General features: G+C 39.5%; 1 protein-coding gene across 1 annotated transcript; it reads right to left on the minus strand.

Annotated features, from left to right (window-relative positions):
* Positions 1-1,120: 1,120 nt before the first annotated feature.
* On the minus strand, positions 1,121-23,956 carry LOC141285409 (uncharacterized). Its single transcript, XM_073818424.1, has 7 exons — positions 23,773-23,956; positions 16,219-16,369; positions 14,191-14,334; positions 6,716-6,847; positions 6,431-6,628; positions 4,306-4,431; positions 1,121-2,492 (listed from the first exon to the last, which is right to left on the minus strand). The coding sequence occupies exons 1-7, from the start codon at positions 23,862-23,864 to the stop codon at positions 2,265-2,267; spliced, it is 1,071 nt and encodes a 356-aa protein (XP_073674525.1). The 5' UTR covers positions 23,865-23,956; the 3' UTR covers positions 1,121-2,264.
* Positions 23,957-24,296: the final 340 nt, after the last annotated feature.

A 24,296-nucleotide genomic window follows, 5' to 3' on the forward strand; every position in this document is an offset into this window, starting at 1 on the left:
ATATATATATATATTTCAACTACTATTCTATTTATATTTTGACTTTTATATCATTATTGCATAAGTTTATTATTAAAATAAAATATTTAAAATAGTTTTTATTTCTAAAAAATTATGTTTTTTTTTGTATGTATTTCAACTACAGTCTTAAAAATAAAGGTCCTTCACGGTGCCATAGAAGAACCTTTTTTGTTTAAATGGTTCCATAAAGAACTTTTAACATCTGAAGAACGTTTCTATTTCACAAAAGGTTCTTTGTGGTTCCTAAGATTATAAAAAGGTAAGAAAGAGATGGCTCTTTGAAGAACATTTGATTAAATGTTTTTTTGTGGAACCAAAAATCGTTCTTCTATGGAATTGCTGTGAAGAACTTTAAAACACCTTTATTTTTAAGAGTGTACTATTCTATTTATATTTTGACTTTTATATCATTATAAAATAATTTCCTGGTAAAATTATGTGTAACTTTGGTCCTATTTCAGTTTTTAAAGACATTTTTATTTAAAACAAATAAAACAAAACAAACAAAAAGAAAACCCTTTCAAGTAAACCCTTTCAGCAGTAATTATATGATCACTGTCAACATATGTTTTATTATATCTGAAGAGCAGATATACAGCTATTAGAATTTCGTTCTTTAATATAATATATGTGACCCTGGACCACAAAACCAGTCATAAGGGACATTTTTTTTTAATTGAGATTTGTACATCATCTGAATGAATAAGCTTTCCATTGATGTATGGTTTGTTAGGATAGGAGAATATTTGTCTGAAATACATTTGAAAATCATGTGCAAAAAATCTAAATGTTGAGACAATCACATTTAAAATTGTCCAAATGAAGTTCTTAGCAATACATATTACGAATCAAAAATTAAGTTTGAATATATTTGCGGTAGGAAATTTACAAAATATCTTCATGGAACATGATCTTTACTTAATATCCTAATGATTTTTGTAAAAGAAAAATCAATTATTTTCACCCATATAATGTATATCTGGCTATTGCTACAAATACAAATACTTAAGACTGATTTTGTGGTCAACGGTCACATATATGTGTAAAATAGTAATCAAAAAATTTGGATGGTTAAGAATTTAGGTGAAAAACATTTACATTGATGATGTTTATTTTATTAAAACAATATAGTTAAAAAGGTAATTATAAAGAAAGTTCTAATGCATTATAATCTACACACAAAAAAACAAACAAAAAAACAATCAAACAAAACCCAACCTGACCTTTATAACATAGGCTATGTACAAAGCACATAGGCACACCAGGCAGTAAAAGCACAAATTCAGAAATGAACTTTACTGAATGAGAAATTACAACTGAGCAAATATCCTGGAGAGGGAGAGACAAAAGAACAGTAAGTCATTAAGAATGAGCTTAGTATAGGGATTTCCAATGACCATGGGCTTCCTTACTGTCAAAGGTGCAGAAACCTCTTAAATCGTTTCCTCTTAGTATTTTTTTTTTTTTGTAATAAATCACTTGACATATTGACAAAGTCAGTTGACATATTAACAAGACCAAATAGATTGGCTTATAAAGATTTACAATATTTACTGACTCGGATTGTTTGACTTTCATATTTTCCGTCAGTGAAGTGGTTCAGATTTATATTGAGACACAGTTTCCACACAATCATTGTACAAACAATCCTTTCAACAATATGAAAAAATAACACAGTAAAAAAAAAAAAAAAAAAAAAATAAGAACCTTATATAAATAAAGCAGTTAAACAGGAAATATGTGACCCTGGACCACAAAACCAGTCATAAGTGTAAATTTGTTGAAATTGAGATTCTTACGTCGTCTGAAAGCGAAATAAGCTTTCCATTGATGTATTGTTTGTTAAAACAGGACAATGTTTGTCTGAGATACAACTATTTGAAAACCTGGAATCTGAGGGTGCAAAAAAATCTGAATATTGAGAAAATCGCCTTAAAAGTTGTCCAAATGAAGTTCTTAGCAATGCATATTACTAATCAAAAATCAAGTTTTTATATATTTATGGTAGAAAATGTACAAAATATCTTCATGGAACACGATCTTAACTTAATATGCTAATGATTTTTGGCATAAAACAAAAATCGATAATTTTGACCCATACAATGTATTTTTGGCTTTTGCTACAAATATACCCATGCTACTTAAGACTGGTTTTGTGGTCCAGGGTCACATATTTGTATTGATACAAAGTAGCTTGTGTGCATTTCTTTAACATGATGAACGAATGCATTTGTCTGATGCATTCAGGGGAAGTCCAACTGGCCGTGATGTTCGCAGTGTTTGGGGCAAACATATCCGCCACGCTGCTCTTCTCTGTGTTTTCTCCTGTCTGATCTGGGCCGGTCCTGCTCGTTGTTGCAGCGATGCACCAGAACCGGGTCTTTCTCAGCTGGAGATTTTTTCATCAGAAGTCTCTGGAGGATGCGTTTGTCTGAGCGCTCCTTCTGGAAATCATCCTCATACACCTTCAGCTGACAAAACAAACAGGGCATCATCATTTAAAACATTTTGACAATGCCTTTGATACAGTGTGCATGTGCAGATGGTACTTTTTTGATTGTTTTTACATTACATACAGAACTTAAATAGCAAACAATGGCTCAGTTAATACTAATGTGCACATCACTTTGTCTGTCTATAAACACAAAAGGAAATGAGACAAGATAATTATCAGGTTTCCTATGAATCACAATCTATTTTTAGTGTGTAAGATGCATCATCAGTAGAATTGAGTAAGTTACTCTAAAAAGTGATCAGTTAGTAGCTGTTAATTATGTCTAACAGTGTAATTATATTACTGTAGTAAATTGCATTACTTACTAGTAATTACTTTCTAATTTACAAATTAACATCGACCAGCAAATCAGTCTTTTAATTAAATGATATAAAATTGCATGAATTATTCTTGAACTGATCAAAGTATCAAAGGGATCAAAGGGAGAAGGTTACATTAAAACAATATATTTTAACATTAGATGATACATTTTGAAGTATTGTTTTATATTAAAGTGTTTATAGAATTTAATGAATTGCATCGGAAGAAATTAAATCACAGTAAAATGCACAGTATTCTCTTCCTTTACTCTTTCAAGGAACATAATTAAATTACAGTAATTTATTATTTTGTTTCTGAATTACAGCCAACACTGATCATTTCTTATGACATGTTCAACATCATCACAATTAGTTTTACTGGAAATTACCGAAGATTATTTCCTTTTGCAATAAGATTACACAATGGAAATTTTCACATGAAAATCTGATGAACATGACATGTGGTTTAATCTACAGATGACAACATTATGATAAAAAGAGATCCATTTCCTTAGAATCACTCTACTGAAAAAAAGGCTTGCATAGAAAATATAAATGTATTTTTCAATGAACTGAGTGTACACTTACAAATAAAGGTGCTTTAAAAGGTTCTTCACAATGATACCATAAAACAACAATTTTTGGTTTCACAAATAACCACTCAGTCAAAGATAGGCTACTTTAAAGAACCATCTCTTTCTTATCTTTTTATAATCTGAAGAAACTTTTGTGAAACAGAAAGGTTCTTCAGATGTTAAAGGTTCTTTATGGAACCATTTTGACAAACAAAAGAGGTTCTTCTATGGCATCGTGAAGCACCTTTATTTTTAAGAGTGTAATCTGATTCTATATTCAATAACCGTTTAATCTGCATTAGTTCATTTGACTTAGTTTCAGTTTATTTAGGCAAGTGAAACAAAAGCTATAGCCATCTGCCATTGGTCAGTCAAACACTAATTCAGTAGTTTGAGTCAGTTGTTGACATGTCAGACCACTAAAACTAACATCTGACTGTGCCACAGTGTTTACCTTTTGTTTGCACCTTATTTTAATAGTCCGCTCTAGACATTTTACTAACTATATGTAACTTTGCAAATACACGCTCATTAGAGTATTAGTAGACTGTTAGGTTAGGATTAGTAGAATAAATTGACATGTATTTGCAAAGTTACTTATAGTCAGTAGAATGTCTGCTGAGGACCATCAAAAATAGTAATAGCAGATATTAAGCAGACAGTCTGCTAATACTCTAATGACTGCTAGTTGACATGGACTTGCAAGGTTTTTCATAGTATGTCAAAATAAAGTGTTAGCACCAAGTACCAAGCTCCAAACAGATGAGGATGACTTTGTGTTTGATAGGATAGTGATTAGCTAGTAACATGTGCCACCCCGTGGTGGAAGCCTGTAAAGGCTGGTTTGTGTGTGTGCTCTGAGTGTTTGAGTGTTTGAGTGCTCTCTGCTGCTCACCTGCTCCTGCAGCAGCGCCATCTGCTGACGCATGTCTGCCTCTCTGCGCCGCAGCCTCTTATTCTCCTGCAGCATGCGCTCATGGTCCTTATGCTCTGTTTTATAATCAGCCTCATAGATTTTAGTCTGCGGACGGATACAGTCAAATTTACAGTCAAATCAAATCTTTGCACACTAGACGACATATTCATTGGCTTCAGTTTCTTTTCAAATGTATTTATTTCAATTATCCTAGTTATTTACAACAATATTTTGTACGTTTTTCTTCAAACTATCAAGTTAGGCATTCCCTTCAGACTTATTTCTTTGTTCCCCGTGTCAAAAAACAATTGGTAAAAGAGCTTTTATGTTTAAAGCCCCTATTGACTGGATACATTTTTCTGCTGATATTCAAACTATTACATCATTTAAGATGTTTAAGCAAACTTTTTTTTTTATATATATATATATATATATTGCTTTGGTTTGTACATGTTATTATTTGTACATGTTATTATTGAAAATGGTATTGTTTATATATATATATATATATATATATATATATATATATATATATATATATATATATGTGTGTGTGTGTGTGTGTGTGTGTGTACACTCTTAAAAATAAAGGTGCTTCACAATGCCATAGAATAACCTTTTGTGTCTGAATGGTTCCATAAAGAACCTTCAACATCTGAAGAACCTTCTGTTTCACAAACGTCCCTTGTGGCAAAAGAAGGTTCTTCAGATTATAAAAAGGAAAGAAAGAGATGGTTCTTTAAAGAACCTTTGACTAAATGGTTCGTTATGGAACCAAAAATGTTTCTTCTATGGCATCGCTGTGAAGAATCTTTTAAAGCACCTTTATTTTTAAGAGTGTACCTGTGTGTTTGTTTCTTATATTGTAGTTGGACTCACTGATCAGGCTATTCTGTATTAGGTTTTGTTGTAGCTATTGATGACTAGTTATGGTGCCTTTTTCTTTTCTTTTTCTTTTTTGTGCTTATTATTGTTTGTGTTTAGTGTTGTGTATGGGTGTATTGTTAATTTGTGTTTATTGTTTTATGTTCTGATTGTGATACATTTTATTTTGAGACCCCCTCAAAAACGAGATGGTACATCTCAAGGGGTTAATCCTAATAATAAATTAATACAAATATGCAATAATTACAGTTATTATAATTTGTGACCCTGGACCACAAAACCAGTCGTAAGTGGCATTGGTGCCGTATATTTGTAGCAATAAGCAACAATACATTGTATGCTATTTCACCATGCATTTACATGGTGAAAATGATTGATTTTTCCTTTTGGCCAAAAATCATTAGGATATTAAGTAAAGATTATGTTACATGAAGATATTTAGTAAATTTCCTACCATAAATATATCAAAACGTAACTTTTGATTAGTAATATGCATTGCTAAGAACATTTGGACAACTTTAAAGGTGATTTTCTCAGTATTTTGATTTTTTTTTTTTGCACCTTCAGATTCCAGATTTCAAACAGTTGTATCTCGTCTGAATATTGTCCTATCAAAGCAATGACATACATCTATGAAAAGCTTATTTATTCAACTTTGATGTATCAGTAAAACAAACAAACAAACAAACAAACAAAAACATAGAATTGACTGGTTTTGTGCTCCAGGGTCACATTTGTAACATGTTCACTTTTTTCCTTTGTTTAAAATGTAAAGTGATTTTGTAAAAACATATATAAAACATATTTTGTTACAAATATAATGGTAAATAAATGCAGTTGCCTTTGTAATATTTTACCTCTAAACTAAAGGGCAAAAAAAAAAAAAAAAAAAAAAAAGTTTTTTTTCATCTACTGTTTTTAACTAATGAACTAATGTTTACTGTTTAACCCTATAAAGCTAACTGTATCATATTTGATATGCAAATTTCTACATCTAATGCAATACTGCATGCCACTTTTGATCAAGCAAAAGGTCTTTTAGTGTAATTGTATAAATGTCCACCTTCAGCTTGTGTTTTTTTTTTTTTTGCTACAAAATCCTCACTGATTTACTAACTTTTCAGTACTTTGTTTAAAGGACAAGCTTTACATTGCTAATGTAGGCATATTTAAATTTCTTTAAAATTACATTGAATGTTCTAATCATACAACAGCTTACCTGACACCGCAGCGCCTCCAGCTGTTCTTTAAGATCCTGAACCTCCCTCATAGGGTCAGACTGCATCTCTATTCCCACGCCAGCCAGTCTGAGACTGGATTTTGAGACTGGAAGCCCTGGAGTCGACCGCCCGTCTAGTGATGGCTTAGATGAGCCCTGGACCAGCTGAGAGTCTGAGGAGCCATTGATATCTGGGGTCTTCCAATGGAGAAAAGTCAATAAAAAAATGTTAAAGAAAAGTCACATAACATACTGAAACCAGCGGATCTGATTCTGTGAGCTCACCTGAGTCCCTCTAGTCCACTGCTGAAGATCAGTTTGGTGCAGTCGGCTCTCCAGCAGTCTGACATACTCCTGCAGATGCTGGTTTTTCTTCAGTTCCTGCATCAGTGTTTGTTCATAATATTCCCTCTTGTTCTACAGACACAAATACGAACATGCAAAAGTCTCAGTGTCTGTTCATGGGTCTACTTCTGAATCACAGCACCAGTCATAAAAATATCCAAACAGCACCAATTATGTGTTATATTTGATTTATTATTTTTTTAAATAAATGTTCAATTTACAACCAAAACACTTTAGAACTAAAAGCTTTTTAAGTTGCACAAAGAAAATTCTTTCTGTCACTATCAGTTTATTCCAAACCCTTGTGACTGACTTTCTTCTTTGGAACACAAAAAAGCTGTTTATCAGAATGCTCATGTATCTTTATAATAACTACACTTTATAATAACTACACACTGAACCATTAGTTAAGCACTAGTAAATAGTCAATTCATCATTTATAAAGCATTATAAAGCAATAGGCAGTAGTAAGCAGTTTATAGATGCAGCTATACATGCTCCTAATTTAAAAGCATATCTATAATGTTTTTAATAATTGTATTTTCATAATGTATTCATGATCAATTAATCATTTCTAAATTAGGTATTATATTATTAATAGACCAGTTATTGAAGAGTTGTCATAGGTTCATTATATCCTTTAGAAAGTGTAACTAAATGATTAATAAACTTTTAAATGCACATTTATAGATATTATTTAGACATATAATAATAGTTACTCAGTGTGTTAATAAATGCTGTATTTACACATATTCTTACTGTAATTCATGATTAATTCAGGTAGTTATAAGACATTTAGTAGTTGTCAGTTATCCAAATTTGTGAGCTCATCTAAAGCGAAGATTAGTTATGCCTCGTAAAACTTTTACAAAGGGGCTTTAAAGTGATACAGAACATAGAAATATTCATTTCAAGATGCAAAACAACTGTACAATTGTACACTTGTTATAAAATGAAAAAAAAAAGCCTCTGCAATGTCATAAAAAATAACAATTCCTAAATACCAAAATATCTTCATATTTCTTCTTTTTTGTTGATTGTCAATTATTTTGTTGATGTATATTCATTTTGTTGCTTTTTTAAATTTACATTCTTGCTTGTTTTTTTTTGTACTTTTGTTGCAGAGGTTTATTTTCATTTTTGCATCTTCATATATACCCATGTGTGTGTGTGTGTGTGTGTGTGTTTGTGTTACTCTGTGTTGTTTGTTTCCCTTTTCTCATTAAATCTCTTTTGTAAAAGCTTTACAAGGTATAAATAGGCTTTACTTTAGATGAGCTCACAAAAATAGTTAACTGACAACTACTAAATGTTTTATAACTACTTGAATTAATAATTCATTATAGTAGTAATAAAGCATTTATTAACACACTATTACTATATGTCTAAATAATATGTATAAATGTAAATTTAAATAGTTGATTAATAATTTACTTACACTTTCTGAATGATCTTATGAACCATTGGTGACAACTAAATAACTGATTTGTAGATAATGTAACACTTAATTTAGAAATGTTAAATTGATCATTAATAAAGTATGAAAATACTGTTATTGAACACATTATAGATATGTTCAAAAATCAAGAACAAAGCAAATTATAGCTGCATTCATAAAGTGCTTACTACTGTCTATTTATGTAGAGGTAATGATTTATGATTTATAAATTATGAATTGACTATTTCGTAATGCTTAACTAATGGTTCATAGTGTGGGGTTATTATAATGTGTTACCCTTTTTTCTATGCAATATATGCATATCAAATATGGACAAAGTTAATCAGGTGATGATTATCCAATAAATCCAATAAAGCCAAAAATGTTCCTTGTTAAGAAGATTACTCTCTGCTGAGCCTGAGGTTCAGAGTGTGTTCAGAGTATGTGATATGTAACCACAACATCTGGCATTAAGTTACTTGTAATTGAAAAACTGATTTCCCTACTTGGTTTAGAATGACCCACACTTGGCTAACCACCAGTGCAACCAAATAACCCTCTGCAGATGAGATCTGTCCACCGATAGACCACGAGGGTCTCGACCTCATCCAGCTGTTCATAAATCCACCCTCGGCTGTCTTTAGAGGTGTGTTATTGAGCTTTAGTGTCCTGGAGCATGTGAGCTTCATCAGGGATCAGGGTTATCCTGCATCACAGCCTCATAGTCCTGCCTCTCGACCATGCAGAGCAATCATCTCAACTAATTACTCCAATATCCCCTGGCTTTCTTCAAATATAAAGCGCTCCAGATGTGATGAATCGGGTGAGAGGTGACTCATCACACATATTGCTTTTACCATCTCTCACAGAACTCGGGTTTGTGCACCTCACATCAAGTTATGCAGTTTTAAATGTGCTTAACATCATATTTCTAAACCATAACTTCATAATCATAACCAAAAATCTGACTGGCTGATGCTGGATCATGTGGCATAAGACGTTATCAAAGTCAAAGTCAAAGTCAACTTTATTGTCAATTCTGCCACATGTACAGGACATACAGAGAATTGAAATTGCGTTACTCTCAGACCCATGGTGCATACAAGTAACATTAAATACAAACAGTAACAATAAATACAAACAGTAACATTAAATAGAAAGGTAGAATTAAAAAATATGAATAAATACAAATAAACATAATATATAAAATGAAAAACACAATATACAAGTAAGGGCACATGGTAGAGAGTGCAAACCATGTAAACAATATAATGCAACAGAGCTTGTAAATGTGTAAAAGTGACAGAGCAGTCTTGTAACTGTCTTATGAGTAGTGTGAGGTAGTTGGCAGGCCAATGCTGCACAAAGTGACCTGTGCAGGTCAGTGTGTGTGTGTGTGTGTGTGTGTGTGTGTGTGTGTGTGTGTGTGTGTGTGTGTGTGTGTGTGTGTGTGTTTGTTTTTGTGACATATCAGGACACAAATTTGTGTAATAACATGGGTATGACATAGGTATTACAAGGAGAGGGTGACTTATGAGGACATTGCCCATGTCCCCACTTTTCAAAAGGCTTATAAATCATACAGAATACGTTTTTTGAGAATGTAAAGATATGCACAGTCTCCTGTGAGGGCTAGGTTTAGGTGTAGGGAAGGTGTAGGGTGATAGCAAATATCGTTTGTACAGTATAAAAACCATTACGTCTATGGAATGTCCCCACAATTCACAAAAAAAACATGTGTGTGTGTGTGTGTGTGTCAGTGTTCAGAAAGTTTGTGGGGCAGAAGAGGGGAGTGAGGGGAGTGGGGGCAGAGTAGGGAGAGAGTTGAGCTTCCTGACAGCCTGATGGGTGAAGCTGTCCTTCAGTCTGCTGGTCCTGGCCTGGAGACACCGCAGTCTCCTCCCTGATGGCAGCAGGCTGAAGAAGCTTTGCATTGGATGGGTGGGATCGGCTGCTATGCAGAGGGCTTTTTTGGTGAGACGTGTGCTGTAGATGTCTTGGAGGGAGGGGAGAGGGACACCAATGATCCTCTCAGCTGCTCTGACTATGCGTTGGAGAGTTTTTTGGCAGGACGCATTGCAGGCTCCAAACCACACAGTGATGCAGCTAGACAGGATGCTCTCGATGGTTCCTCGGTAGAATGTGTACATGATGGGGGCTGGTGCTCTTGCTCTTCTTAGTTTGCGGAGGAAGTAGAGACGCTGATGTGCTTTCTTGGCCAGTGCAGTGGTGTTGTTTGTCCTGGAGAGATCCTCAGTGATGTGCACACCCAGGAACTTGGTGCTGCTCACTCTCTCCACAGACGCACCGTTGATGGTCAGAGGAGCATGCTGAGTGTGAGCTCTTCTGAAGTCAACAACAATCTCCTTCGTCTTCTCCACATTCAGAGAGAGATTGTTGTCTCCGCACCACACAGCCAGGCGGCTCACCTCGCTTCTGTAGTTTGTCTCATCCCTGTTGCTAATGAGACCCACCACAGTCGTGTCATCCGCAAACTTGATGAAGAGGTTGGAGCTGTGTGACGGTGTGCAGTCGTGGGTCAGCAGAGTGAAGAGGAGGGGGCTCAGCACACATCCCTGAGGGGCCCCCGTGTTTAGAATGATAGTGCTGGATGTGTTACTGCCGACCCGTACTGCTTGTGGTCTTCCTGTGAGGAAATCCAACAGCCAGTTACACAGTGAGGTGTTGAGCCCCAGCTGGATCAGTTTTTGTGTGAGCTGTTGTGGGATTATAGTGTTAAATGCTGAACTGAAGTCTATGAACAGCATTCGGACATATGAGTCTATTTTGTCTAGATGTGTGAGTGCAGAGTGGAGTGCAGTGGAGATGGCATCATCGGTCGAGCGGTTGGGCCGATATGCAAACTGGAAGGGGTCCAGTGAGGGGGGAAGGACAAACTTAATGTGCTGCATGGCTAGCCGTTCAAAGCACTTCATGAGGATGGGGGTAAGTGCAACTGGACGGTAGTCATTAAAGCAGGAAGGAGATGACTTTTTTGGCACCGGAATGATCGTGGTTGCTTTGAAACAGGTGGGGACGACAGCCTGGGAGAGGGAGATGTTAAAGATGTCTGTGAAGACATCAGTGAGTTCCACTGCACAGTCTCTCAGTACACGACCAGGAATGTTGTCAGGACCCGGAGCTTTGCAAGCGTTGATCCTGCTGAGGGATCTCCTCACACTGTCCGGGGACAAAGTCATCACCTGGTCACCAGGAGGGGGTGGGGTCTTCTGTGCTGTGGTACTGTTTTGCACTTCAAAGCGAGCGAAGAAGGTGTTCAGCTCTTTCAGCAGGGAGATGGTGCTGTCACAGGTCTGTGGAGGGGGCTTGTAATCTGTGATGGTCTGTATGCCCCGCCACAGGCTCCGTGTGTCTCTGCTGTCATTGAAGCTACGAGATATTCCTCTGGAGTACTGTCTCTTAGCCTCTCTGATACCACGGGAAAGGTTGGCCCTAGCCGTCTTCAGGGTCGCCTCGTCTCCAGCTCTGAAGGCAGCGTTCCGAGCTTTCAGCAGCCTGTAGACCTCCCCTGTCATCCATGGCTTTTGGTTGGCACGGACAGTGATGGTTTTGGTGACTGTTACATCCTCAGTGCATTTGTTAATGTAGGCTATAACAGTCTCTGTGTACTCCTGGAGGTCAGTGGTGTTGTTGTAGGTGACAGCCTGCTTAAACATATTCCAGTCTGTGGTGTTAAAGCAGTCGTGTAAAACCTCTGAAGACCCCTCTGGCCACACTTGTATCTGCTTACGAACCGGTTTGGTGACTTTAACAAGTGGTCTGTAAGAGGGCATTATCATAACAGTGATGTGATCAGAGGCGCCGAGGTGGGAGAGGGGGAAAGCTTTGTAAGCTTCTCTCTGGGTGGTGTAAACAAGGTCCAGTGTGTTATTTCCCCGTGTTGGAAAGTCAATGTGTTGCTGTATTTTTGGAAACACACTCTTTAAGTCTGCATGATTGAAATCCCCAGCTAGGATGAGAAAAGCAGGCTGTCTGCTGCTCACTGATGTGCTGATACAGTTCATATAGTGCCTCACTCCTGTTGTTGTTGGAGATGGGAGGGATGTACACAGCACACAGCAGTATAGCTGTATATTCCCTCGGTAGATAGAACGGCCGGCACTTAATAACCATAAATTCCAACACTGGTGAGCAGTATTTGCAGACTACAACAGCATCGCGGCACCAAGTGTCATTGATATAAACACAAAGTCCGCCACCGCGGGTCTTACCCCCCGTGATGACAACTCTGTCGGCACGATAGCATGTCAGCTGGTCGAGCTGAATGGCGCGGTCCGGGACACTGTCGCTCAGCCATGTTTCCGTGAACACAAAAACACAACAGTCCTTTACATTCCTTTGAGATGAACGTAGTAGTCAGATGTAGTCCAGTGTGTTGTCTAATGAGCGTACGTTGGCCAGAACGATGGAAGGGATAGCGGGTTTGTGTGGGCTAGCCGCTAGCCTAGCTCGGATACAGACCCAGATCATTCAGCTCTTCAGCGTCCACACAGTTCAACTTAAAAACTTTGTTTCTGCCGATGTCGAGCAAAAATGTTCGGCTATAAACGCGCTTAACCCTCCTGTTACCCTAAAATCCGCTAACACCTTTTTCCCACTGGGGTCAATTTGACCCCAAATTTAAAACCTCTAGAATATGATATTTTTTTGCTAAAAGGTTAGTGTCAGGTAATTGATGTCTTTGTTGACTACTTAACAACACTCTGAAACACCCCCCAACTTTCACTGTCAAAAACCTGTGACAAAATCTCACTGACAGAAAACCTTTGCGTAGAGGCCATTTTCGATTGAGAGAGCAATTCAACTCACAGTGGTTCTCGCAATACTACAGGTATGGTTGTGTTAGTTTTATTTTTTATTTTTATTATACTTAACATATAAAATTATAGTGCATATTATAAAATCATAGCATGTTATAGTGACCTCAATATCACCCAAAACAAATGTGTGTAAATTTTTTATATTTCTTATGTTTTATACAGCTAAAAGAACCTGGGGTCAAATTGACCCCAAAGAACACCGATGTAACAAAAATGTGTACAGGGCATTGAACAAATAATATCATGTTAGTTTTATGTTTACCAAGTTTTCCCCATTAAATTAGGAAAAGTCATTCAATCTGAAGCAAAAAAAAAAAAGTCAATTATATATGTACATACGTTAAACATTGAATGGGGTCAAATTGACCCCAAGGATAACAGGAGGGTTAAGGGCAGATAAACGCAACGAAGACGTACAAAAACACTGCGACTTACAGGACGAAAAACACGAAAACACTGTTTGGTCAAACTTTTATAAACTTTCTGGTCCAGTTTTCTCAAGCCAACTTCAAAGTTTGTCTTGAGAAACTTTTTTTTTTAATCTAGTTCTTGATGATTTTGTTTGATCCTGTTTAGATATGTCACTATTCTATTTATTACGTATATTGCATAAACATAGACAGATCTGTAAAATTTGTTAGCAGCCTCATTCTAGTCTTTAAATCTTGCCTATGAAAGTAAACTGACAACCAGACTGTAATTCAGTGCTGCAGCTCAGTTTGTGATTTCATGACTGCAAAATTTGTTTATCATGGTTGACTTTAGCCAATCAATCAATAAACACTACTATGGTTTCACACTGTAAAACCTTTTTAAAGAATAAAATATTATTTCTAAATCAACCAGACTACCTCAGATTGTTCTAGTGAAGAGTCAGATCATGTTACGACTCTGATCAGGTAGATAAAAAAAAAAAAAAAAAAAACAGCAACACAACAGCATACAACAACGCCTGTTCAACCGGTGATGTGAGTTTGGCGTGGAACTGTTTGCCCAGCCGTTGGCGGACTGTGTTGCTAGGTAAACTCCCAATATTTGCAATTCTGTGTAGTGACAGTAGAGAAACTAAAAATACACGCTTGGCCTTTAAAGCAGCTGTGCCGTAACAGTTTGAGGGCGTGTTTCTGCCCACATACCTGTTCATGTTCTACTTTGAGCAGCAGTCGGCTGTTGAGCTGTTTGAGGGCCCTGCTTTCCTCCTCGAGGGCCGTCACACGCTGCTGGAGGCCCACACTCGTGCTGTGGTAGATGTGATCCCACTCCTCGTTCAGCTTCATCAGCTGACAAACACAGACACAAACACGTTGAATTTATCACTGTGGGGATTTCCATTGACTTTGTTGTTTTCACACTGAGCTAATTGTTTTTGCTGTATCCTAACCCTACACTTCCCCTAAACTCAAACAGAAACACAATTTCTAAGTCCCTAAAATCATTACAGGTTTAAGAATTGTTTCAACATTGCATCAACTACTGATGGACACATTGATTTTTATTTCAAATATCACTCCGTAAATTATATATCCCTGTATTTCTATGTCTTTGGAAGGCTTTTGTTGTCAAAACACATTAAAATGCACAAATTCAAAGAAACTTTGTTGTCATCTGATCCTCTTTCACCTAATATATACACTTGAAGTTCCTGTGAGATTTTAAAATAATTATTTTAATAAATAAGAATCACATTTGCATGTTGATGGTTCTCTGACGTTGGTAAATGGTCACATGACATGCACCTAAACAAGTAAAATATTTTTGTACGTTTTTTATTTTAATTGATTTTAAAGGTATTTATTTTAATTAAAAAAAACTGTATGATTTAATTGATTATTAGTTTTACAGCAAACTCATAACCCCCCATGCAGTTCTTCCACAAACACCATTTTGGTAAACCTTGACATAATATGTGACCCTGGACCACAAAACCAGTCATAAGGGTAAATTTTTTGAAATTGAGATTTATACATAATCTAAAAGCTGAATAAATAAGTTTCCCATTGATGTATGATTTGTTAGGATAGGACATGATACAACTATTTTAAAAAATGGAATCTGAGGGTGCAAAAAAAATCAAAATACTGAGAAAATCACCTTTAAAGTTGTCCAAATGAAGTTCTTAGCAATGCATATTACTAATCAAAAATTAAGTTTTCATATATTTACAGTAGGAAATTTACAAAATATCTTCATGGAACATGATCTTTACTTAATATCCTATTGATTTTTGGCATTAAAAGAAAAATCTGTCATTTTGACCCATGCAATGTATTTTTAGCTATTGCTACAAATATACATATAATGTTTAATGCACTTTATGTTGTTAATAACAACAAGTTAAATTTCTTTCTTACACTTTTTTATGTCAATATGCTACAATATTATCCTATTTAAATCAATGTGATAAACAAGTTAGGTCAAAAGTAATCTAAAAGTAATCTGATTATATTACCTAAGAACAGTTGGACATTGCGGTGGATCACAGGTAAAAAATTATGTAACTACTGTCCAGTTTCTTGCACAGTTTTGTGTGTAAAGACCTCAATGTATCGTCACAAGCTGCAGGGTTAAATTTGGTTTTGTCTGTGTATGTTTTTTTTGACTCTCAAAGCCGTGGGTCCCATATGACTGACAGACTGCAACGGTTTGAGTTAGAAAAAATTCTTTGTGTTCTACTGAATAAACAAAGTCACCTACATCTTGGATGACCGGGGGTAAGCAAAAAAACATCAAATTTTCATTTTTGGGTGAACTATCCTTTTAATGAAAAATAATTTAACATACAAATGGAGGGAAAAAACAGTATTTACTTTCTATTCAGTTATAAGTGTGACACCTTCTTTTTCAAATGATCTAAATTAAATTGTAATCCAATGTTCTGAGCTGCTGTAATTCTAATAATTATTATATTTTATTATTTTCTTTGTAAGGTGAATTTCAGAATATAATGTACCATTAGCACTAGCAAAAAAGTACTTTTGACTATTATATAAAAACCATGGTTCATGAATATGAAAACAGAAAACATGTTTTTCAGTTGATCTAAATGTATTTCTTTTCTAATTTATTTCTTCTTCTTATGGTGAATTTCAGAGTTTTATAAATCTGGCACACTATGTTGATTCTGAAAATTGAGTTGTAGGGTCACAGCTGGCGTTTTATTCTACCTCTTTGTTGAGTCTCCGGAGTTCAGTGTTTTTGTTGAGGAGCTGAAGCTTCTCCTCATCAGAGGAGGTGATTGACATGCTTTCTGTGATGAGGGTTAACTGCTCCCCGCCGGAGAGGAGTATCTCCCCCTGTGCCGCCTCCTCCACCTGCCTACAACACACACAAACAAAATTATTATTGTTGTTATGACCACCTCTGACTCTACCTTTTACAGACACATTTTGACATGTTTACAGCTGAACCTTGTTTTCTCACAAGCTTCCTGTTATGTAGGTTCCTTTCACTCTTGACTAACCATAAACTTTGAATATAGCTGCTGCTTTAAAATTGAAATAAAACATCAAGGTCCTTTATAAAGTTTTTTTTTTTTTTTTTCACAGGGGGGTATTTGCACATTGAATGCATTTTGAATTTTGTCAGGTTTTGCTATTCTTGTCAAGATCCTCTTGAGAGCAATGTAATTAGTAACCTTACTTGGCAAGGGCCAAACCACACATATTACATGTTAATAAAAGTCATTACTGCAGTAATTACAATTATAATCTGTGAAGCTGCTCCACAAAATAATTACAAATTGAACATAATATTCATGATCAATACTATATACCAATAATTACACTGTAGCATGAGAATTTGAATGGATAATGAGAAGCTAAATCAGAGAAATCATTAAAGCTAAAGCCTCTTTTTTTTCTTGACAGCCTTTTTCTTTCATAGCCATAAGGAACAGCATTGTGCTTTCAATGCTGTTGTGGTAATACAGTATTGGGCAGATGGGGAATCTGAAGCAGCACAAATAAAGTCACGGATGTTATGCAAATGTTCCCATAATTCATTACAGCCTCATGATGAATGACTCATGCTAAGCTGTGACAAAGTATGAACTAATAAAAGTTACACAAACCCATCACCAGGCCCTATAAAAAGAAAATGAAAATGACTGTTACTCTGGGAAATTTGAGCGAGGGTGACTATTATCCCTTCATGTGAGAATATATATATTTTTCTTCCCTCAGGATGTCGAATGAATATATATAAAAAAAGTCACACTTCAGCTTAGGGACCAATTCTCAGTATTACACTGTAAAAAAAAAAAAAAAAAAAAAAAATGTTTCAACTTAAAATGATTTGTTACCCCGCTGACTTTTTTTAGTTTAGTCAACTTGAAATTTTAAGTTACTTAATGTTAATTTAAGCGACAACTTGGAAATTGTAGTTTACTAAACTAAAAATTTTAAGACAGCGGGGTAATAAATTATTTTAAGTAGTATTATATTAAGTTGTAGTTAATATTTAGTTACACTGTAAAAAAAAAGTTGTTTCAACTTATTACTCCGCTGACTTTTTTAGTTTAGTCAGCTTGAAATTTCAAGTTACTTAATGTTAATTTAAGTGACAACTTGGTAATTTTAGTTGACTAAACTATGCATTTTAAGACAGCAGGCTAACAAACTATTTTAAGTAGTATTATATTAAGTTGTAGTTAATATTTAGTTGCACTGTAAAATAAAATAAAAAAGTATGAACTAATAAAAGTTACACAAACACATCACCAGACCCCATAAAAAGAAAATGAAAGTGACCGTTAAAGTGTCATGATCGGGGCTGTGGGTCTTCCCTCAGCCTCCCGAGGTCGCTGTTCCTACACTGCACTTCCTGATTGCATTCACCTGTCTTTGTCATTAGCACTGATCACCCACATCTGTTCACTATCTGGACTATAAGAACTCTCACTTCACACTCCTGCTTCATGTCTGCATTGTCTTTAGTCTGTCTTGTTACTCTTTGTGTTCCTGATCCTGGCCTTAGACCTTGTTTCATGTTTTGTTCAGTTTATGTTTCAGTTTATGTTTAGTTTTGCCGTGTTGGCCTTTTGGCTTGTTTTGTTATTATTTTCATTAAAACCCTTTTACCTGCATTTGGACCCAGACCTCCCTTATTAACGTGACAGAATGCAGACATCAAGAATGGGTCCAGCGGGGAGGATTTTTTCCGCGGAGACGGTGATTTTGCCTTTCAGGGAGACGGTGACTGTGTCCGAGGGGATGGCGGCCATTTGCGCTCGTTGGGCGGCGGAGGAGGCAGCGTCCGCTATCTATGTTCCTGACGCGGCTGTGACCGCGCTCTCTGTTCCTGACGCAGCGGCGACTGCGATCTCTGTTCCTGACGCGGAGGCGACCGCGCTCTCTGTTCCTGACGCGGAGGCGACCGCGCTCTCTGTTCCTGACGCGAAGGCGACCGTGCTCTCTGTTCCTGACGCGGAGGCGACCGCGCTCTCTGTTCCTGACGCGGAGGCGACCGCGCTCCCTGTTCCTGACGCGGCTGTGACCGCACTCTCTGTTCCTGACGCGAAGGCGACCGCGCTCTTTGTTCCTGACGCGGCTGTGACCGCGCTCTCTGTTCCTGACGCGAAGGCGACCGCACTCTCTGTTCCTGACGCGGAGGCGACTGCGCCCTCTGTTCCTGACGCGAAGGCGACCGCGCTCTCTGTTCCTGACGCGGCTGTGACCGAGCTCTCTGTTCCTGACGCGGAGGCGACCGCGATCTCTGTTCCTGACGCGGAGGAGACCGCGCTCCCTGTTCCTGACGCGGCTGTGACCGCGCTCTCTGTTCCTGACGCGAAGGCGACCGCACTCTCTGTTCCTGACGCGGAGGCGACCGCGCTCCCTGTTCCTGACGCGGCTGTGACCGCGCTCTCTGTTCCTGACGGGAAGGCGACCGCGCTCTCTGTTCCTGACGTGGCTGTGACCGCGCTCTCTGTTCCTGACGCGAAGGCGACCGCACTCTCTGTTCCTGACGCGGAGGCGACTGCGCTCTCTGTTCCTGACGCGAAGGCGACCGCGCTCTCTGTTCCTGACGCGGCTGTGACCGAGCTCTCTGTTCCTTGACCCGGAGGTGACTGCGATCTCTGTTCCTGACGCGGAGGCGACCGCGATCTCTGTTCCTGACGCGGAGGCGACCGCGCTCTCTGTTCCTGACGCGGAGGAGACCGCGCTCCCTGTTCCTGACGCGGCTGTGACCGCACTCTCTGTTCCTGACGCGAAGGCGACCGCACTCTCTGTTCCTGACCCGGAGGAGACCGCGCTCTCTGTTCCTGACCCGGAGGCGACCGCGCTCTCTGTTCCTGACGCGGAGGCGACCGCGCTCTCTGTTCCTGACGCGGAGGCGACCGCGCTCTCTGTTCCTGACGCGGAGGCGACCGCGCTCCCTGTTCCTGACGCGGAGGCGACCGCGCTCTCTGTTCCTGACGCGGAGGCGACCGCGCTCCCTGTTCCTGACCCGGAGGCGACCGCGCTCTCTGTTCCTGATGCGGAGGCGACCGCGCTCCCTGTTCCTGACGCGGAAGTGACCGCTGTCTCTGTTCCTGATGCGACACTGACTGCCGTCTCTATTCCTGACGCGGAGGCGACCGCGCTCTCTGCTCCTGACGCGGAGGCGACCGCGCTCCCTGTTCCTGACGCGGCTGTGACCGCGCTCTCTGTTCCTGACGCGAAGGCGACCGCGCTCTTTGTTCCTGACGCGGCTGTGACCGCGCTCTCTGTTCCTGACGCGAAGGCGACCGCATTTTCTGTTCCTGACGCGGAGGCGACTGCGCCCTCTGTTCCTGACGCGAAGGCGACCGCGCTCTCTGTTCCTGACGCGGCTGTGACCGAGCTCTCTGTTCCTGACCCGGAGGCGACTGCGATCTCTGTTCCTGACGCGGAGGCGACCGCGATCTCTGTTCCTGACGCGGAGGCGACCGCGCTCTCTGTTCCTGACGCGGAGGAGACCGCGCTCCCTGTTCCTGACGCGGCTGTGACCGCGCTCTCTGTTCCTGACGCGAAGGCGACCGCACTCTCTGTTCCTGACGCGGAGGCGACCGCGCTCCCTGTTCCTGACGCGGCTGTGACCGCGCTCTCTGTTCCTGACGGGAAGGCGACCGCGCTCTCTGTTCCTGACGCGGCTGTGACCGCGCTCTCTGTTCCTGACGCGAAGGCGACCGCACTCTCTGTTCCTGACGCGGAGGCGACTGCGCTCTCTGTTCCTGACGCGAAGGCGACCGCGCTCTCTGTTCCTGACGCGGCTGTGACCGAGCTCTCTGTTCCTGACCCGGAGGCGACTGCGATCTCTGTTCCTGACGCGGAGGCGACCGCGATCTCTGTTCCTGACGCGGAGGCGACCGCGCTCTCTGTTCCTGACGCGGAGGAGACCGCGCTCCCTGTTCCTGACGCGGCTGTGACCGCGCTCTCTGTTCCTGACGCGAAGGCGACCGCGCTCTCTGTTCCTGACCCGGAGGAGACCGCGCTCTCTGTTCCTGACCCGGAGGCGACCGCGCTCTCTGTTCCTGACGCGGAGGCGACCGCGCTCCCTGTTCCTGACGCGGAGGCGACCGCGCTCTCTGTTCCTGACGCGGAGGCGACCGCGCTCCCTGTTCCTGACCCGGAGGCGACCGCGCTCTCTGTTCCTGACGCGGAGGCGACCGCGCTCCCTGTTCCTGACGCGGAAGTGACCGCTGTCTCAGTTCCTGATGCGACACTGACTGCCGTCTCTATTCCTGACGCGGAAGTGACCGCTGTCTTTGTTCCTGACGCGGAGGCGACCGCTGTCTCGGTTCCTGACGCGGCCGTGACCGCTATCTTTGTGCCTGACGCGCCGGAGACCACTATCTTTGTGCCTGATGCGCCGGAGACCGTTATCTCTGTTCCTGACGCGGTGGCGGGGCCGGTCCATGGGACTCCGCTGCACGGGCCTGGCCCGCCATCCCTCCCCCTGAGTTGCCTTCCTCCGTTCCTCCTCCCTCCAGACTTTGGGAATGTCTGGGAGCCGTTCCGTAGGGAGGGGGTACTGTCATGATCGGGGCTGTGGGTCTTCCCTTAGCCTCCCGAGGTCGCTGTTCCTACACTGCACTTCCTGATTGCATTCACCTGTCTTTGTCATTAGCACTGATCACCCACATCTGTTCACTATCTGGACTATAAGAACTCTCACTTCTCACTCCTGCTTCATGTCTGCATTGTCTTTAGTCTGTCTTGTTACTCTTTGTGTTCCTGATCCTGGCCTTAGACCTTGTTTCATGTTTTGTTCAGTTTATGTTTCAGTTTATGTTTAGTTTACCGTGTTGGCCTTTTGGTTTGTATTGTTATTATTTTCATTAAAACCCTTTTACCTGCATTTGGACCCAGACCTCCCTTATTAACGTGACATAAAGCTCTGGGAAATTTGAGCGAGGGTGACTATTATCCCTTCATGTGAGAATCATTTTTTAATTTTCCCTCAGGACGTCGCACAAATATATCAAAATTCAGCCACACTTCAGCTTAGGGACCAATTCTCAGTATTACACTGTTAAAAAAAAAAAAGAAAAAAAAAATGTTTCAACTTAAAATAATTTGTTATCCCGCTGACTTTTTTAGTTTAGTCAACTTGAAATTTTAAGTTACTTAATGTTGATTTAAGTGACAACTTGGAAATTTTAGTTGACTAAACTAAAAATTTTAAGACAGCAGGGTAACAGCTTATTCTAAGTAGTGTTATATTAAGTTGTAGTTAATATTTAGTTACACTGTAAAAAAAAAAGTTTTTTCAACTTAAAATAATTTTTAGTCAACTTGAAATTTTAAGCTGCTTAATGTTGATTTAAGTGACAACTTGGAAATTTTACTATTTTAAGTAATATTATATTAAGTTTTAAGTAGTTAATATTTAGTTACACTGCAAAAAGAAAAAAAAGAAAAAAGTTGCTTCAACTTAAAATGTTACCCTGCTGACTTTTTTATTTCAGTATTATATTAAGTCATATATGTCTACAAGTGTAATTCTGTCACTCAAATCACTCATTGGTGAAACCATCACTAGGGCGTCATATGTGTGATTTAAAGGAGTGAGAATGATGGCATCTACAGAGAAAATGAAAAACCACATGGTTTTGTACACTGGCAAAATAAGTACTTTTGAGTATCATATAAATTAGGGGTGGAGCCGAACCCGAATATGCCCGCATGAGTGATTGAGTGAGTGACATTCAGGAGACGGGGAGGGGAGGGGAGGGGCGGTGGGTTTAAAAGAGGTGACTGACACATAGGGATGCACCGATACGAATCGGCCGATCATGCTTGCGCGTTTTGTCAGTAAAGCCGGTTCTGTAATCAGCAGTAAATGCCATCAGGTGCGTGATTTCACGTTGAGCCGTATATACTACACACAGCCGTTGTTTACCGACGAGCTGCGCAAATCAATGTTCATTATCAGTGTGAATGTGCGCAGCTCGTCAGTGAACAACGGCTGTGTGTAGTATATACGGCTCAACGTGAAATCATGCACCTGATGGCATTTACCGCTCATTACAGAACCGGCTTTACTGACAAAACGCGCAAGTGATCGGCCGATACGGATCGGTGCATCCCTACTGACACAGGCTGCTCCACACAGCAACAGAGAAGGCTCGGCTGAGCGAAAAAACACTTCACTGCATCACTATTTTTGTTGAGTAGATTTTTGTACCTTAAATGGGTTCCGGAGGCAGTTTATAACTTTTGGGAAGCAGAGTTTGATCGGGAGATTATTCCATTAGGGGCCGTTCACATGCGCGCTCAAGTTCGTTATTTCAAATGTAGACGTGCGGTATGCGTGCTCATAATGGAAGCGACGCGCACATGGTGCTACACGCTCGTTTTTTCCAGGCGCGTTTGCGCCGCATCGAGATAAATACGTCTCTCAACTTTTCAGAATGCCACAAGCGCACGCAGGTCATGTGACAAGAACCAACCAATCAGCTTCACCCTTTCCCTTAATAACATTGAAAAAACAGCCAAGTTGGAGGAACAGCTTATTATATCTGTACAGGAATAACCATTTTTAAATAAATTTAATAGCAGAGCTACTGCAAGCTATTTTTAATGCTGGAAATCCATTTATGCTTTGCTGAAACTTCAGAGTCTTCATTGAGAGATCAGGACCTGGTTGCTTAGCAACGGCAGACGCCACGGGAAAAAAGTTCTTATTTGTTTTTATTCTGTCTGTTCAGCGTCCTCCAACAAGGACGGGTGGTGGTGGGGTTCATAATGTTCACAATGTTTTATTTTCAATGACGTTCCTTGTTACATGTTCAAAAACATCAACCAATATTGCATATCCATAATTATTATAATGGATATAATTAAAGAATACTTACACTATAACTTAAATTAGAAGTGTAACACACAAAAAACAGGATTTTTACACCTATTTTGAATTTTACTTGAATACAAATACAAATACTTTCCCCCCCTCAACAAATACAAATACAGATATAAATACCGGCTGCTTTGCACACCCCTAATATAAATACAATGGTTCGTGAATATAGTAATTATACGGAACGACTGCATATCTCATGTATCTGTCAAACATGTGACTCTTTCGAATAGGATCACACTATCATACAAAATAACCCATTTTACTGGCAAATCACTACAAAAATAGTCCCTACTTCCTGTTTACACTTTTCTTCTATAACAAACCGACCAATGTTATAACACTACTGACAGCTCCTGTTGATGTTCATTTAAAGTGAAAGACCATAAAATAATACGCACTCAGACTGGAGTTCATTCTCCTCCTCAGGTAAAGAGCGTTCTTTGCTGGAAGATTCCTCTTCTGACAATGACGACTGTGAACTTCCTTCCATCACCCTTTCAAATCTGATCAATAGCTGAAGATTGAATCCTTTTGTAGTCCTTCACTCCTAAATTCAGAGCATGTAATGTGTACAGCAACGTGGTGATGTGATGTTATTCACTGGAGGGGAAGTTCAAATTTAAACCCCTTCATTGACATGCAAAACATCACAGAGAAGGAAGTGGTGCGCAGCGTGTCACAATAATAAACATGTTCTAAATGTGTGACCTTTACAAACTAATTACAATGTAATGGGACTAATTCATTTAGCCAAAAAATGCCTAGCTCTAGAGTGTGATTTATTATTTGAAAGGACGATTTTATGACTTTGACCTGACATTACAACACGTTGTAAGGGCTGCTAGATTGAGATAGAAATAAGGAAGTGATCTGACGGCAGGCAGCAGGGAATTTCCGCTTCAGCGTCATCTGCTCTCTGTGG

The sequence above is a fragment of the Garra rufa genome, chromosome 14 (assembly GCF_049309525.1).
Source record: "Garra rufa chromosome 14, GarRuf1.0, whole genome shotgun sequence".
Taxonomy (NCBI): domain Eukaryota; kingdom Metazoa; phylum Chordata; class Actinopteri; order Cypriniformes; family Cyprinidae; genus Garra; species Garra rufa.

Coding starts and splice junctions, on each gene's coding strand:
- LOC141285409 (XM_073818424.1), bottom strand. CDS start 23,864: ATGGAAGGAAGTTCACAGTCGTCATTGTCAGAAGAGGAATCTTCCAGC. Junction 16,370..23,772: donor GAGAATGAACTCCAGTCTGA/GTGCGTATTATT, acceptor TGTGTGTTGTAG/GCAGGTGGAGGAGGCGGCAC. Junction 6,848..14,190: donor TCAAAGTAGAACATGAACAG/GTATGTGGGCAG, acceptor TTGTGTCTGTAG/AACAAGAGGGAATATTATGA.